Source organism: Muntiacus reevesi, chromosome 14, assembly GCF_963930625.1.
Source record: "Muntiacus reevesi chromosome 14, mMunRee1.1, whole genome shotgun sequence".
In the NCBI taxonomy this organism is placed as follows: Eukaryota; Metazoa; Chordata; class Mammalia; order Artiodactyla; family Cervidae; genus Muntiacus; species Muntiacus reevesi.
The window spans coordinates 36,724,311-36,740,476 of record NC_089262.1 but is presented as its reverse complement, the minus strand read 5'-3'; the positions used below and the strand labels follow the sequence as shown (position 1 = coordinate 36,740,476).

Here is a 16,166-nt window from a genome sequence, read left to right as displayed (position 1 = left end):
TTATAAAATCAACAAAACTCTAGCCAGATTGATCATGAAGAAAAAAAGAAAATAAATTACCAACATCAGCAAAGAATGAGGTAACGTGTGCTTAGTCACTCAGTCGTGCCCAACTCTTTGCGACCCCATGGATTGTAGCCTGCCAGGCTCCTTTGTCTATAGGGATTCTCCAGGCAAGAATACCTGAGTGGGTTGCCATGCCCTCCTCCAGGGGATCTTCCCAACACAGGGACTGAATCCAGGTCTCCTGCATTGCAAGCAGATTCTTTACCATCTGAGCCACCTAACTAACTACACAAATTAAAAGTGGAGAGGATGTATTTTTGGCATAATAGCATGAAGAGTACCATGTAATGGTTCCCCAGAGAAACCAGAGAAAATTAACTTTAAAAAATCATTAAAATCTAAGAGTACACAGCAAAAAAAAAAAAAAAAAAAAAACTCAGTAAGAACAGTAAGAGTATGTGGGATTTTAATAACCAAGTTATTAAAAACCAAGACATCCCTCCTCCAGCTCAGAAAGACAGAAACTCCATTCTAGACCAAGGCAGTCAAGGAAACAGCACTCTCTCTAAGTCAGAGGGCTTCCATTCTAGGAAAAGCAGGACGTCAGCATTTCTCACTCTTCCCCCAACTATAAGTGCTCAAGTTAAGGGCTAGATAAATGCACCCAAGATGTGAAAGCTCCTTTCTTCAGAATGGCACCCGCTTGTAGGATGGAGGCTATTTCTTGGGTGCAGCACCACTGAGAATATAATGCTCTTTTCAACTGCAATTTTTAAATCCCTCAATTCCACTGAGATAGGAGGACTGTTTCCTCTGCAAAGTGGAAGCAATTAGTGAGTAGGAGGTCATATGATCATGAATGTCTCTGGAATATTTTCTTTATGAGCAAGGAAAAAAATCTGGCTTTAGTACTTCATGAGCTTTCAGGTTATTTGAAAACAGCAAGAATTCCCAGCTATTTTCACTGAATTAGTATTGAATAAGGCAAAAAGTTAATTTCTACTATTTCAGAAAAGAAACAGAAGTTGTATGGCCATATCAGTAAATGAAATTTCAGTGAATATTCCAATCTTTAAGCAGCATATTTATTAAAAATAGATAAAACTTATTTTCTGATAACCAGTTAAGGACCCTTGAAAAGAACCTATTGAAAGCTTAGCAAATTTGCTATTCCCCACGATGGCAATCTTTGAACTGAACAGAAGAGAAACCACGAAGAATGAGAGAGGCACAAACTTGTTGTTGTTTTTTTTCCAGAATTTAATATTAAAAAATATATATGAGTTATTAAAAAAATCTTAAATGGTTCACTTTGGGGCCAAATGTTACCACTGAAACTTTTTTCTTGTAATTGATTTATGCTAAAAAGTAAAAGTTATATAAAAATTAGAGTAGTGACAGCTGTCCAACACAAAGCCTACCTGCAAAAAGGCAGGGCAGAATGAGCTGACTTGAGCAAATATCCACACATCATGACCTTAGTAACAAGTTTCAAATGCTTTCAGTTGCCAAGGTTGAAAAGGACGATCATCTTGCATGCTTAGATTCTACTTCTTCAAGAATCCACTGAATACCATTCAAAAAGCCAGTTAAAGTTTCAGCCTCTGTGTCCTGGACCTATGAGCAAATAAAAAGAGAGCATTTGTTACTAAGAAACTAAACACAAAATCTTATAATTATGTGGGACATTTTTCTGAACACTCAAAAATGAATAGTACTAAAAAAATCCCAGTAAACTTTGGGTGAATAACCAAGTTTTGTCTTCTACAGAGTTTAAATTAAAAATACCATCTTCTCTTCTGTCTTATAATTACTATCAATATGAGGTCTATTACTTATCTTGGAACTCAGCTTTGATATCAAGTATCTTCCACTGATTAAGCTACTAAAACTGACCTTTAGAATGCTATTCTTTTAAAAAGAATGAATGGTAAAGAATAAAGAAAAATAAAATCAGTTAGAAATTAGAGTGAAAAATAAAATGAGATTTTTCTCACTAGAGAAAATAGAACCTTACCATCCATGGGTGGTTTAGATGATTCAGACGGAGCTCATGGGCCAAATAAAAACAGGGCATTCTTTTTACATTAGCTTGAGAAATACAAGATAAAACCAGCATTGGTCTCCCAGAAGATCCAAAAGCTGGATCAGTCATTGCCATAATACGAGAAAATTCATCTTGCCATTCATGTCCTAAGGAATATAGTTAAAATCCTTAATTTTCATTACTTAAAAAATAATAAAACAAAATTGAAAACTATAAAAATTACCAGGATCCAAACATAATAAACTGCATCTATTCCTCTATTGCTGCGTTCATTTACTGATCTTTCATAAAACTACATTAATCAGTCTTGCAAGGATCGGAATTTAGATGAAATCAGAGAGAACAAAAACAGTACCACTTACATGTTTCTGTGGTTTAAAAGCAAAAGAACTCTGATAAAATTATCTTCTTATCACAAATTCTGTAACCATCACTATCCTTTCTTTCAAAGATCAGAGTTTCTAAAATTTAAACATATGATTAAGTCTAGCTTTTCTATTGAAACCGAAAATTTCTGCATCTCGGGGGAGTGTCAGTCATTGACATTTGGTGGTGGGCGGAATTGTAAAATAATCCTAATAACTCAAATTCTTTTCTATTCCCTCCTCTGAGTGTGGGAAGACTCTAAACACATGGGCTATCACCAACATGGTTAGGCTATATTACAAGACACAGCTGACTTCAAGAAAGGGAGACTATAATCAGTGAGCCTAGTCTAGTCAGGTAAGCTCTTAAAACAGATGAGATTCTTCCTAGTCAGAGAGATACTCCATTGCTGGATTTGAAGACAGAGGGGTCACATAGCAAGAAATGAAAATGGCCTGTGAAGCTGAGAGCAGCCCCCAACTGACAGCCAGCAAGGAAACAGGGACCTCAGATCTACAAAAGAAAGAAGATGAATTCAGTCAATAATGTGAGTGAGCTAGATAACAGATTTTTCCCCAGAACCTCCAGAAAGGGATATAATCCATCTCTCACCCTAATGTCAGCCCGTGAGACACTTGGCTGAGAACCCAGCCATGCTGTACTCAGACTTCTGACATAAAGAACTCTGAGCTAATAAATAGATGCATTTTTAAGCCACCAGGTTGGCAGTAATTTGTTATATATTAATAGAAAACAAACATTGAATGTAATTATCAACACACTATATTTAAATCTATCACATACTTATTGAATTCTTTGTTCCTTTTACCCTCTTTTCCTGTGCTCTTTTGAACTGACTTCTTTAATAATTACATTTTATCTTCACTACTGGCTTATTTAATTATATCTCTGTTACATCAAAAAAGCAAAAGAGTTCCAGAAAAACATCTATTTCTGCTTTATTGACTATGCCAAAGCTTTTGACTATGTGGATCACAATAAACTGTGGAAAATTCTAAAAGAGATGGGAATACCAGACTACCTGACCTGCCTCTTGAGAAACCTGATATGCAGGTCAGGAAGCAACAGTTAGAAGTGGACATGGAACAACAGACTGGTTCCAAATAGGAAAAGGAGTATGTCAAGGCTGTATATTGTCACTCTGTATATTTAACTTATATGCAGAGTACATCATGAGAAACGCTGGGCTGGAGGAAGCACAAGCTGGAATTCAAGTTGCCGGGAGAAATATCAATAACCTTAGATATGCAGATGACACCACCCTTATGGCAAAAAGTGAAGAAGAACTAAAGAGCCTCTTGATGAAAGTGATTAAAGAGGAGAGTGAAAATGTTGGCTTAAAGCTCAACATTCAGAAAACTAAGATCATGGCATCCGATCCCATCACTTCAAGGCAAATAGATGGGGAAACAGTGGAAACAGTGGCTGACTTTATTTTTGGGGGCTCCAAAATCACTGCAGATGGTGACTGCAGGCTGGAAATTAAAAGACGCTTACTCCTTGGAAGGAAAGTTATGACCAACCTAGACAGCATATTAGAAAGCAGAGACATTACTTTGCCAACAAACGTCCGTCTAGTCAAGGCTATGGTTTTTCCAGTTGTCATGTGTGGGTGTGAGAGTTGGACTATAAAGAAAGCTGAGTGCTGAAGAATTGATGCTTTTGAACTGTGGTGTTGGAGAAGACTCTTGAGAGTCCTTTGGACTGCAAGGAGATCCAACCAGTTCATCCTAAAGGAGATCAGTCCTGGGTGTTCACTGGAAGGACTGATGTTGAAGCTGAAACTCTTAATACTTTGGCCACCTGATGCAAAGAGCTGACTCATTTGAAAAGACCCTGATGCTAGAAAAGATTGAGGGCAGGAGGAGAAGGGAATGACAGAGGATGAGATGGTTGGATGGCATCACCAACTCGATGGATATGGGTTTGGGTGAACTCTGGGAGTTGGTGATGGACAGGGAGGCCTGGCGTGCTGCAGTTCATGGTGTGGCAAAGAGCTGGACACAACTGAGCAACTGAACTGAACTGAACACTATTTTAGGGGTTGGTTGCTCAAAGATTTACAAAATATATTTTAAACTTACAACAGTCTACCTTTAAAAAGCATTATATAACTTCACATATAGAACCTTATACTACAACATTTCCACTTCTGTCTTCCCATGCTGTGTTATATTGTTACAATATATTTTATTTTTAAAAATATGATGTTTTCCTTTAAATAATGATAAAGAAATTAAAATTAGAAAAAAATATTTTATGTATAGCTATACTGTTTCTAGCCCAAGGCTTTTTGTTTCTTTCTGTAAATGTAGTTTTCTACGTGGTATACTATACTCCTTGAAGTTTCCTTTAATACTTATTGTAATAAAAATTTGCTGACTGAACTTTTTCAGATTTTGTTTGTCTAAAAAATGTCTTGATGTTGCCTTCATTTTGAAAGATATCTCTGCTGGATATTACCCCCACCCCACCCCACCCTTTGCAATACTATAAAGATTTCCCTTCATTACTATCTAGCTTACAGCAAAATTCTATCAGAAAGTCTCTGTCCTTATCTTTGGTCCTCTATATGTATGCTTTGCTTTGCCCTGGCTGCCTTCAAGATATTCTCTTTATCTTTCGTTTTCACCAGTTTGGCTATGATGTATCTGTGTTTTTTACTTATAATGTCTAGAGTTCTTTGAGAATTTTGGATCTGTGGTTTATTTTCTTTCAGTAATTTTGAAATAGCTTTGGTCATTATTTGTTCAGAAATTTCTTTTTCCCTGTTCTTATCCCCTTCATATTTTGGGACTCCAATCACATATAAATTGAATCGGGGGTCCACATACCACACACTACAGATATTTTTATAAGTAATTATTTTGGTAAAAACTGCCAAGCCCAGTCATTTGCAAACTGTCTATGGCTACTTTTGCACTATAGTATCAGAGCTGAGTAATTTTAAGAGATTATGGCTCACATGCCTAAAATATGTACTACATAGGCCTTTAAGAAAATGTCAACCCCTGAGTTAGATCACTTTCATTGGTTTTCCCCAGCTCTTGCTCTGCCCTCCACTACCAATTTTTTCCTTTTTAAAAATTTTTATTTTTTAATTAATTTCTGGCTTTGCTGGGTCTTCATTGCTATGTGGGTTTTCTCTACTTGTGGCAAGTGGGGGCTACTCACTAATTGCAGTACACAGGCTTATCACTGCAGTGCCTTCTCCTGTTGCAGAGCACACTCTAGTGCATGGGCTTCAATAACTGCAGCACACGGGCTCAGTAGTTGTGATTCCCAAGCTCTAGGACAAAGGCTCAGTTACTCCGCAGCATGTGGGATATTCCTGGACCAAGGATCAAACCCATGTCTCCTGCACTGGCAGGCGGATTCTTGACCACTGAAGCACCAGGGAAACCCATCTCTTCGTTTTAATTTGAGTAATTTCACTTGATATATCTTCACATTCACAAAAGGTTTCCTTTGTTGATATGTCCATTGAAGGAACTATTCACCTGTTGCATTTTTGGTATTTAGCACACCCATTTTACTTTTTCATAGCTTCTTTCCCTCTGCTGAAAATCTCTATTTGTTCACATATACTGGTCACTTTTTTAAAACTAGATTCTTCAACATATTAATCATAGTTCTTTTTATGTCCTTTTCTGAGGATGCCAATATTGAGGCCATTTCTGTGTCTAGTTCCATTGACTGCTTTATCTCTTAAGAATGGGTCATTTCATTTTTTTTTTTTTGTATCTTATACTTTTTAATTTAATGTTAGATGTTTTATGTGGAAGAACAGAAGAGACTGAGGTAAAAAGGATTTACTTCTACAAATGGGTATGCGTCTTCTCCTGTTAGGCCATTCAATGCAGTGAGATGAGTCCAATTAGTCAGTAGTTGAGCTGCACTTGGCTTTTGTTGTTACAGTTAATTTCAGTGCACTATAAACTGTATATTCTTTCAGCAGTGGACTACTTCTACCTTTTTCCAAGTGAGAATAATATATTGTATATTTACGCCTTACCTTGTTCACAAAGGATTTGGGAAAGAAATAACAATATCGGCTTATGGCCCAATAGTATTCTATTTTCATGATATTTATCAATGTGAATGGCAATTATTCAGAATATATGGAGCGTGTTCTTAACTAATCCACATTATTAAACACTCCACCAATCTCTCTACTATCTGGATGATTAAAAGAAGCTAAAATTTTTCACTTAACTGCATAAATTATTTGAATAAGGCTAAAAGCAAACAAAATATCAATAAATAAAAGTACAGAAGCATGAAACAACAAAAAAAATACTATGTAGTTATGGTAGCAAATTTCAGTGTGCATCAGAATTCTGTCAAGTTTGTTTAAAAAAACAGAGCCAAGACACAACCCACATCTATGAGTCATAATCCATCAGAATAGGAAACAGGCTGTCATGTTTTTAACAAGATCTGCAGGTGATCCTAAGGCACATTGAGGTTTGAGAATCCAATATTGATAGTAATAATATTAACAGAATCACACTGATAAAATTAGCCATGATATTCTTAACAAGCCACAATAAAGCCTATAAAAATACTTTCTTATTTGCTTTGCAAAGAAAGTGCTTTTAAAAAGAAAATGAGATAATGCTTACTTTTATGAGCTTCAGCATTTGCAACATAGATGAACCCATCAACAACTTCACACACCTTCTGAATTTGTGGAATTACACTGTACCGGCTCCCTTGTTGATCATCCCCTTCATTTTGTATACTGAACATCTTGTTAACTGCACTCGTATGTTCTTCCCTTGCTCTATCTCTTTCCTTTCTATAAGAAAAATGTAAATATAAAACATAAACAGACACTAAACAGGCTTCACCCTCCCCTAAAATATTCTATTACTGATGTCTCACGTAGGCTGCTAAGTAGGTAGCCTTACCTTGTAGTTGAATATAGTATTAGGATGTTGAATTTATGTTGATTGCTCAACTGAAAACTAACTCCTGATCCAATACCTAAAGGAGAAAATTACAGTTATCAAAACAAAAGATAAAGATAGCAAAAGATGACAATGAAAAAATTACTTAGTATAAAAAGAGCAAACAAAAAACTATGACAAGCTATATATAGCTTTGGAATAAAATATTTATGTTGAAGAAAAGATGCTATATGCAATTTTCATTCACAAAATAGTAAACTACGGATACAGAATAAAAAACTCTTAGGCTTTAACATTGCTTTTTTTTCTTTTTACCATCATCACTATCATCATTAACTTTATTATTATCCTATCAATAGCAGCTTCATCATAACAACTACTTATCCTCAAGACTGACTTAGTTTCACTTTTTTTATGTTTCTCATTAGTCTCATACTCCACGTATACATTCAACCAAATGGGTTTTTTCCCTGCACTCTGAAAAGGTATTTTAAAATTCATGGTGTCTTAGAAAATTGAAGAAATATGTCAAACACTGAAATTTGAAATTAGATTTGAGCTAGAATTTGTCACATATACCCACGCTTCTGTAAGCCTTGGTTTTGGCACTGAAATAAAGAAATAATACACATTTTTTAGGGTTATTGTAAGCATTAAAGAAGATCACATACATAACTGGAAAGTAACAGGCGCTAAATATTACTTCTTACTATATTTTATATCTAAATCATTCAACACTATTATTTGTTCTTCTTTCTTAGCTCCTTCCCTTCTTGGTGTTAACACTCAGGGGTTGATTCTCCTCTTGCCTCCCGGAAAGATCTTTCTCCTCCTCTTTGGCTTTGTGTTTTTTTGCTATATATTAATAAACATCCTTTTAGATCTGTCTACTCCTCTCCATTCCCACCCCACACCTTTAATTTAGGTATCATTACCTCTCACCTGAACTTCTGTAATCATTTCTAACTATGCTTCTAAATCCACTTCTGTTCCCTACTATCTCATCTTCTGACAGCAGCTGGAGAGATTGCTTTAAAATGTCTTTAATTACGTCTCTTCCCTTCAAAGCCCCTGCTCTTCAGATAAATAAAACTTTAATATAATATGGCCTCTACTTACCTCATTGTGCTGTGCTTAGTTGCTCAGTCGTGTCCAACTCTTTGCGACCCCATGGACTATAGCCCACCAGGCTCCTCAGTCCACGGGGATTCTCCAGGCAAGAATACTGGAGTGGGTTGCCATGCCCTTCTCCAGGGTATCTTCCCAACCCAGGGATTGAATCCAGGTCTCCTGCATTGCAGGTGACTCTTTGCCATCTGAGCCACCAGGGAAGCCCAAGGACAACTTCATCTTTCATATCCTTAATCCCTGCATTATAACCAATCTAGACATTTAAAGAGGCCATGACATACTATCTTACATCACCATTTCAGGCAACACGTTATACAGAGATCTTAGCAGGGTCTGCAAGCATTTCAGGCAAAGTGGCCCTAGTCTTCCACCATCAGAGGACTTCCCAAAGATATCATAAAAATATTCTACCATGTTGGGAAAGGTAGAAGTCAGGAGGAGAAGGGGACAACAGAGGAAGAGATGGTTGGATGGTGTCACTGACTCAATGGATATGCATCTAAAGCAAGCTCCAGGAGATGGTGAAGGAAGCCTGGCGTGCTGCAGTTCATGGGCTCGCAAAGAATCAGATACAACTGAGTAACTGAACAACAACCATGTCTCTGATCTTTGTTTTCATCAGTTTAACTTCCAGAAACTACCTTCTCAACACATCTAATAAGTCCAATAAGATTTGCATGCTGTTTTGCCCCAGTTTGCCAATGACTCATCCCTTTACCATTCCCTGACCTTGCAGGATCTGAAGCACAGTTAGACTGGCAATTTCAAACATTCACAATCACTCTGGAGAATGAAATGGCAATTTCATAATTAGTCAACTTTCCCAAATCCCCAACCTCTTACTGAAATGGGTTCCTTCCACCTCATGACCTGACCTGAAACTGGCCTGTGCCTAGGTGCTGCTTCTCGTGCAGTGGGCTTCCAGTAAGTAAACTGCTTATTCTCTCACATCTCAGGGTACAGAGATGAGTGTTCTCTTACTCCTCAATGACATGTCTTAAACCATTACTCACCAACTCTCTTGAAAAAACTCCACCTCTTTGAGACACACACACCATTTAGCTCTAATCCTATCTCCCCATCCTTAACCAGGTCACTTATGAATCTACTTTTGATAATCCCTTTCTCCTAACATTCACTGAAGATTATAACACCTGGCTCACAATCTTCTTCTTTATCCTCAGAAACTTCCAAGTCCACATGGACTTCAAACGATTCCTAAATCTTCATTTCTAGCCCAGATCTTTCTTTTGAGACATGAATGCATGAAGTATTCCATAAAATCATTCATTTATTCATCAAATACCTATTGAATGTCTACTATGTGCCTGGCACTACAGATACAACTAAGAATAAAGCTGACAAGAGAGACGTCCCTGGTGGTCCAGGGGTTGAGAATCCAACTGCCAATGCAAGGGATACGGTCCGGAATGATCGCACATGTCGCAGAGCAACTAAGTCTGTGCACCACAACTACTGAGCTTGAATGCTGCAACTACTGACGCCTGCATGCCTAAAGTTCATGCTCTGCAACAAGAGAAGTCACCAAAATGAGAAACCTGAGCACTGCGATGAAGAGCAGCCCCAGCTCGCTGCACCTAGAAAAAGCCCACATGCAGCAGCAAAGACCCAGTGCAGCCAAAAACTGTTTCAAAAACAAAAACAAAAAAACCTCTTAAAAAAAAAAAAAAAGGCTGAGATTTCTGGTCTAATGGAACTCACATTCAAATGGCTAGCTTATAGAAGGCATCTCTGCTCATATAAAATGTTTCTCTTCCTACTCCTGTGTTTCCTTAACCTAGAAAATGACACCATCATCTGATATGAAAATAAGACCCAGAAACCAGGAATTATCCTTATTACTGCTGATACACATGGAGTCAATTCCATATCCTTCATATTTATCACAATATTATAATGGTTTCTTAATGGGTATTCATGCATTTGGAGCCCCTTCTAATCAATTCTCCACTCAGGAGCAGAGTGATCTATCTAAAATGCCATCTTGATCATCTTACTTTTCTGCCTCAAATCCTTCAATATAATGCTTAAGTTTGACATATAAGCATCTTCTCACCTGGTCCCACTCTAGACACACAGAGCTACTTCAAGTGTGTCATGCACACCTAGAACTTTGAGAATTCAGAGATGTAGTTCTCACTGCTTAGAATATTTTACCCTGTCTTTTTTTGATGGCTTACCCCTGCTTATCAAAATGACTCATATAAGGCATCATGTTCAATGCAGAGCCTTCTATGACACTTACCTTTCTACCCAGAAGCTCATTACACCATATTCTAATCACCTGTACACATGTCTCTGCCCTCACCTAGACTAATCACCTTTCAGGGCAAAGAGGAGATTTTTGATGTTGTTTGTTTTAAATCACTGCCATCTTTAGTATCTAATAGGTACCCTCAACAAATGAAAAAGTAAAGCAGAAGCTAGACCACTATTACTCATGTTTATTATAAATCCTAGTTACCAAATTAACTACATGGTTGTTGTTCCTGTTGTTTTTCATAGAAATAAAGGTAAGGTGACAATTTAGCTCTTTTTTGAAATTCCAAGACACATCAAAGTACTTTGAATATAGTAGATGCTGAATGGTTTTTACTGTAATATTCTTTTAAAATATGGTACAACATTTTGACAACATACAATTTGCCTTCACATAATCTCATATTCTGGACTGAGGAAGTAAGAGAAAGCTTACCTCTTATAAAAAAGTAAATTAATTCTTTCAGTCCATAGAGACGTGAGGGCTCCCATCCATCAAATTAGTACATTTCATTACATCAAACAGTTAAATAATTTAAAAAACTAATTTTTTTCTATGTAATACTAGAGTCAAGCCCAAAGTGTTTGAATTATTATGAATTGTACATTAACATGAAAATTACCATCAATCTGCCTCTGAGGCAAACCAGCTGTTGGGCAAAGTTCCTCAGAAGACATCAAACTCAACACCAAAGATGTATTTAATTCTTCCAAACCTGGTCCAAACATGGCAAATCGTGGTTCATTCTGAATGATCAATGAGTGTAAAAATGAGGTGACAGCTCCATACATAGGACGGCTAGATTTTGAAGCTCTTCTTGTATGTGGACAGCACATTTTATAGCTGTATAAAATTGTCACAATTAGAAAATTAACACAAATACTTACTTAGCTATTTAATCATTCAACAACATATAATGCATTGAAAACTTGCTAGACAAAAGGGATACAACGGTTACCATCCTAATCCTCATTGAGGGCAGTGGAGGACAGATACTGTTATATCAATAATACATACATCAAGTGCCGTGATAGAAAAAGCACAAGGTGCTATGGAAGTAGTCGTGGTCAAGTAACTGAGGAAGTCTTCCCCAGGAAGCAGTTACTTTCTAATTTTTCATTTAGATTCTCTCATGAAACACTTGGTCTAACATGTGTTTTAATGGTTAAAATTCACTACATAGAGCAGTGATTCTCAACCTGGGGAGATTTTGCACCCCCTGGGAACATCTGCTAATGTCTGGAGATATTTTTGTCATCATAACTACAGGGGGAGTGGGGCAGTGCTATTGACATCTATGACATCTAGCAGATCCTGGGATGCTATTAAACATGCTACAATGCACACCCAAGACAGTTCCCATAACACCCAGTCCAAAATGTCAGTTGTGCCAAGACAGAAACCCTGCCCTAAACTATGTAGATAGTTAGCATAAAAATGTCCTTAGAGGTAAGAAAGAAAAAAATTACTAAAGCTACCAATGTTACTGAATTTCTTAGGGTACTTCCATTAACACTAACAGTTCAACAAAGTACTTATTACAGGTAACCTAGCAAACTAAGAATCATGTGAAAGAAACAACTTTTTCAATAGCCATAAATTTCTAAACTAGCGATTCAAAGTTATCAAAAATTAAAACAAAGTTTCTCAAATCTAAATAAAACCTAAAGCCCTTTAAATCAAGCTGATTAAGATAATCATTAACTTTATAAGAAAATCATCTTTACTTAGGAATCTTGTAATTTAAGAAGGAAAAAAAAAGTCAGCGTTGCAGCTGGGTAGATTTGGCCAAGCCTCACCACTTTAATTAGTCATATAAGTCACTTATGGTCTGAACTTCAGTTTTTTTAATTTGCATTATTTGAGTAATAACAATCAACCCAAGATCACAAGAGTCAGAAATAATTTATATGCTCACAAATAGTCATGTTGTTTGCCACTAAATCGTTTCTCTCCAACCCCATGAACTGCAGCACGCCAGGCTCCCCTGTCCTTCAGTATCTCCTTGAGTTTGCTCAGATTCATATCCACTGAGTCAGATCACAAATGTTCATTACTATGATTATTACTATCCCTATGAAAACATGTTTTCACAGCACCAAAGATACACCTGATATCTTGGCTGGCTGTGGGATACAATGGAGAAGTAACCAGCAAGTGAGACTACAGTGCTATGCTGTTTAGTCACTAAGTTGTGTCTGACTTTTGAGTACCCGTGGCTTCTCTGTCCATGGGATTTTCCAGGCAAGAATACTGGAGTGGGTTGCCATTTTCTCCTCCAGGGCATCTTCCTGACCCAGGGATTGAACCCGCATCTCCTGCACTGCAGAAGGATTCTTTACCACTGAGCCATCAACTTGTTAAAATTATGCACATGCACATTTTAGTCAACAAGTCTCACAAGACTTGATGTAATGGCATCTGTATTGGAATAAGGATTCCAAATAACTTAAAATATGGGGGGGGGGGGGGAAACCCACACGTAGCTAGTACGTCTAGCACAGGAAAACAATCCTTACCGAAAGCACAAATACTCTTCTTTTTTTTTTTAGGTGCTATCTTCTATCACAGACTTTTTTTTTTTTTTGGCTCTACAGTAGGTTCTGAAGGATATTATTTAACCTAACTGCCAATTCTTACAAAAGGACCCTTAGACTCAAAATTCATGCTACAAATTTGTAGGAGGACCAAGACTAACTTAGGCTACTGACTTGCTATAATCAAATTAGTTATCTTCTTTTTAATTCATAAAACTAGATACTTACACTGCCATGTAGTCAAAAAATGCACCATCGGTGACCTCAGATATAGGCTTTTTTAAGATTTCTAGATCTGGAAGAGATTTCCAGTCAACAGAAGACCAAGAAGGAAGATCCCGCAACAGAAAATATCTCCACAGAATTGGATCTCGGACAGTTTCATTCCAATAATGACTTGTACTTCCCAACTGACATAGATCATGAGGTGAAAGAAATGACAAAATATATAGCTGTACATCAATCTGAAACAGAGGGAAGCAGCAGGTAGGTAAAGTGGATGAATAATTTACCTTGACAGATAGGTTTTTTTGAAAAATAAATTACAAATTAACAATTATACTGGGAAACTAAAGGTCAACTGAACAACCTATTGTTTTAATAATTAAATCTATCATGATAAATTACAAAATTAACAAACAATTTTTATACTAAATAGCAAAAGATCAACTTAACAGTCATTATCTTTAATAATGAAATTTACCATGCTGAAGTTAACTTCCTGTCTCAGGGTAGAATCATAATGAACACTTCATTTTGACACACTGACACATTCCTGAAAAACCACCCACTGTTCTGGTACTTTTCAAGCAAAATAATCAGTTTATTTAATTTCTCCTCATGAATATTCTACCACATTATTTGCATTAAATTACTTAATGAAATAATTTATTCTTCAAAATAAAATCTTTATCCAGTGAGCAAACTTTTGATTTTATCATTAGATCAAAGTAGAGTGTATCTGTCACCTGTGTTCTGTAAAAATCTGTTATCTCTGAAAGGAGAACCATGGAGGAAATTCAAGCATGCAGTTTTCGATTTCTGATGTACCTCAGAGGGAAGTGACAACAATCCAGCTAAGATACAGAATTTTAATTTCTAAGATATTTTCCTCTCGCCGTTTTCCCATCTTCCTAAAAAGTTTAACAAGGAATGAGGTGTGTAATTCTGAAGGCCTGCTGTAACTTGAGGCCCTTGTAACTTAGTTACTCAATTCACTTGTCGGTTTTGTTACTTGAAATACAAGGTAAGATAATAGCCGCAAAACCCTCAAAGAGTGTTTTGATACGTGAAGCCTAGGATGAAAGATGCTGAGAACACAGACGCTGAACGCTGTCCATGCTTTTCCAGCATGTCTGGAATGGTTTCAGCATTTCCTCAACCAGACGTTCAGGGTGCCCCAGTCCACAAACTCGTTTGGGGGGAGAAAACCTGAGGGTGACCTGGCAGGTTACCAGGGCGCTCCTTGCAGGTGAGTTTCGTAGCAACCTTCGGTCCGGCTGCCAGGTACCAAGCGTCAACGCTAAGGCGTCTCTTTTCAACTGCTGCCCCTCAAGTGACGACAGTGCCCGTAAAGCTGCATGGACCGAGCCAGACATAGGCTGGGCCCAGCGGGCTACCCCCTCCCCGGTCCCCCAAGAGGCCGCCCCAGCGAGTGCCCCTCCCTCGGTTCCTCGCGGGCGGCGACCGACGCTCACCGGCAGCCGCGTCAGAGAACTGGCCTCCTCGTCCGTCTCCTCCGCGGCGGCCCTCGGAGCCGCCCTCTCCTTGCCAACCGACTGCCAGAAGTTCCTCCAGCCGCTGAGGAAGGCCGCCTCCAGGCGGCCCCAGTCGCTGTGAGGAGGCTGAGGAGAACTCCCTCGGCTGCCAGGCTCGCTTCCCGCCATGGCTGCCTACGCCTCTCCGGACGCGCCGCAGGGTGACGCGGCGCAACCGCGCCCCGCCTCCTCCCCCTTCCCTCCCCACTCCCTGCTCCGCTCCCTGCCCTCCTGGCCCGGTCCCACCCCAGATGAAGAAGCCTCCAGAGCAGGGGAGAGAATGGAGAGATGGCCCAATTGAGCGTGGTTCGCAGCTGAGCTTGAAACTCCCACCAGAAATCACTGCTCCCCTCACTTAAGGCCTCAACCTCAGGCGCGCTGACCTCACACATTGATATAAGATCTCTCGCCCTTAGCCCCTCTGTAACTGTATTACTTCACCCAAGGCCGTCCCTCTGTGTGGAACTCATTTCCTCTTTGCCTGGGTCTGCGCACTCTTACTTATGCAATAAATGGCCCTCTTCCACTATTTAGGGTGTAATGCCTGATGCTGGGAAAGACTGAAGGCAGGAGAAGACAGAGGATGAGATGGTTGGATGGCATCACCAACTGATGGACATGAGTCTGACCAAGCTCCTGGAGTTGGTGATGGACAGGGAAGCCTGGTGTACAGTAGTCCATTGGGTCACAAAGAGTCGGACAGGGCTGAGCCACTGAACTGAAACTGAAACTTGGTTTAACTCACTGTCAACCTGCAGTTTCCAAGACAGGCAGCTACCCATTCTCTTCGTGAAAATAATCAACTATGGAAATTTCTAAATTTCAGAATCAGCTTCTGCCCACCATTGTCTTATATCAATTGTTAAAACATTCTCTCATGTATTACCCAAATCACCCATTTAAAAAAATCCTTTTTTGTAGTTGCAACCTTTTTTAAGTAGATTTATAATGTGTCAATTCCTGGTGTGCAGCAAAGTGATTCAGTTAGATGTATATATATATACTTTATATGTATATATATACTTTTTTTTAATATTATTTTATTAGTTGGAGGCCAATCACTTCACAACATTTCAGTGGGTTTTGTCATACACTGACATGAATCAG

At 38.3% G+C, this 16,166-nt stretch overlaps 1 protein-coding gene across 2 annotated transcripts; it reads right to left on the bottom strand.

Moving 5' to 3' along the window:
* Positions 1-1,222: 1,222 nt before the first annotated feature.
* On the bottom strand, positions 1,223-15,204 carry FBXO4 (F-box protein 4). 2 transcript variants are annotated; one of them, XM_065905398.1, is made up of 7 exons: positions 15,000-15,204; positions 13,531-13,766; positions 11,481-11,608; positions 7,354-7,429; positions 7,066-7,241; positions 2,024-2,199; positions 1,223-1,623 (listed from the first exon to the last, which is right to left on the bottom strand). In XM_065905398.1, exons 1-7 carry the CDS (start codon positions 15,186-15,188, stop codon positions 1,534-1,536), a joined length of 1,071 nt encoding a protein of 356 aa, XP_065761470.1. In that variant the 5' UTR covers positions 15,189-15,204; the 3' UTR covers positions 1,223-1,533. The 2 variants fall into 2 exon arrangements, with proteins under 2 accessions (XP_065761470.1, XP_065761469.1); XM_065905397.1 differs by having other exon boundaries at positions 1,224-1,623; positions 11,388-11,608.
* Between the last annotated feature and the right edge of the window lie 962 nt (positions 15,205-16,166).

What these genes read in the sequence shown, in the direction of transcription:
- FBXO4 (XM_065905397.1), bottom strand. Translation starts at nt 15,188, where the DNA reads ATGGCGGGAAGCGAGCCTGGCAGCCGAGGGAGTTCTCCTCAGCCTCCT. An exon ending in GCCTCAGAGGCAGATTGATG is followed by an intron (nt 7,430 to 11,387) that starts GTAATTTTCATG and finishes TTTCTCCTTTAG; the next exon opens with GTATTGGATCAGGAGTTAGT. An exon ending in ATCTAAACCACCCATGGATG is followed by an intron (nt 1,624 to 2,023) that starts GTAAGGTTCTAT and finishes ATTTGCTCATAG; the next exon opens with GTCCAGGACACAGAGGCTGA.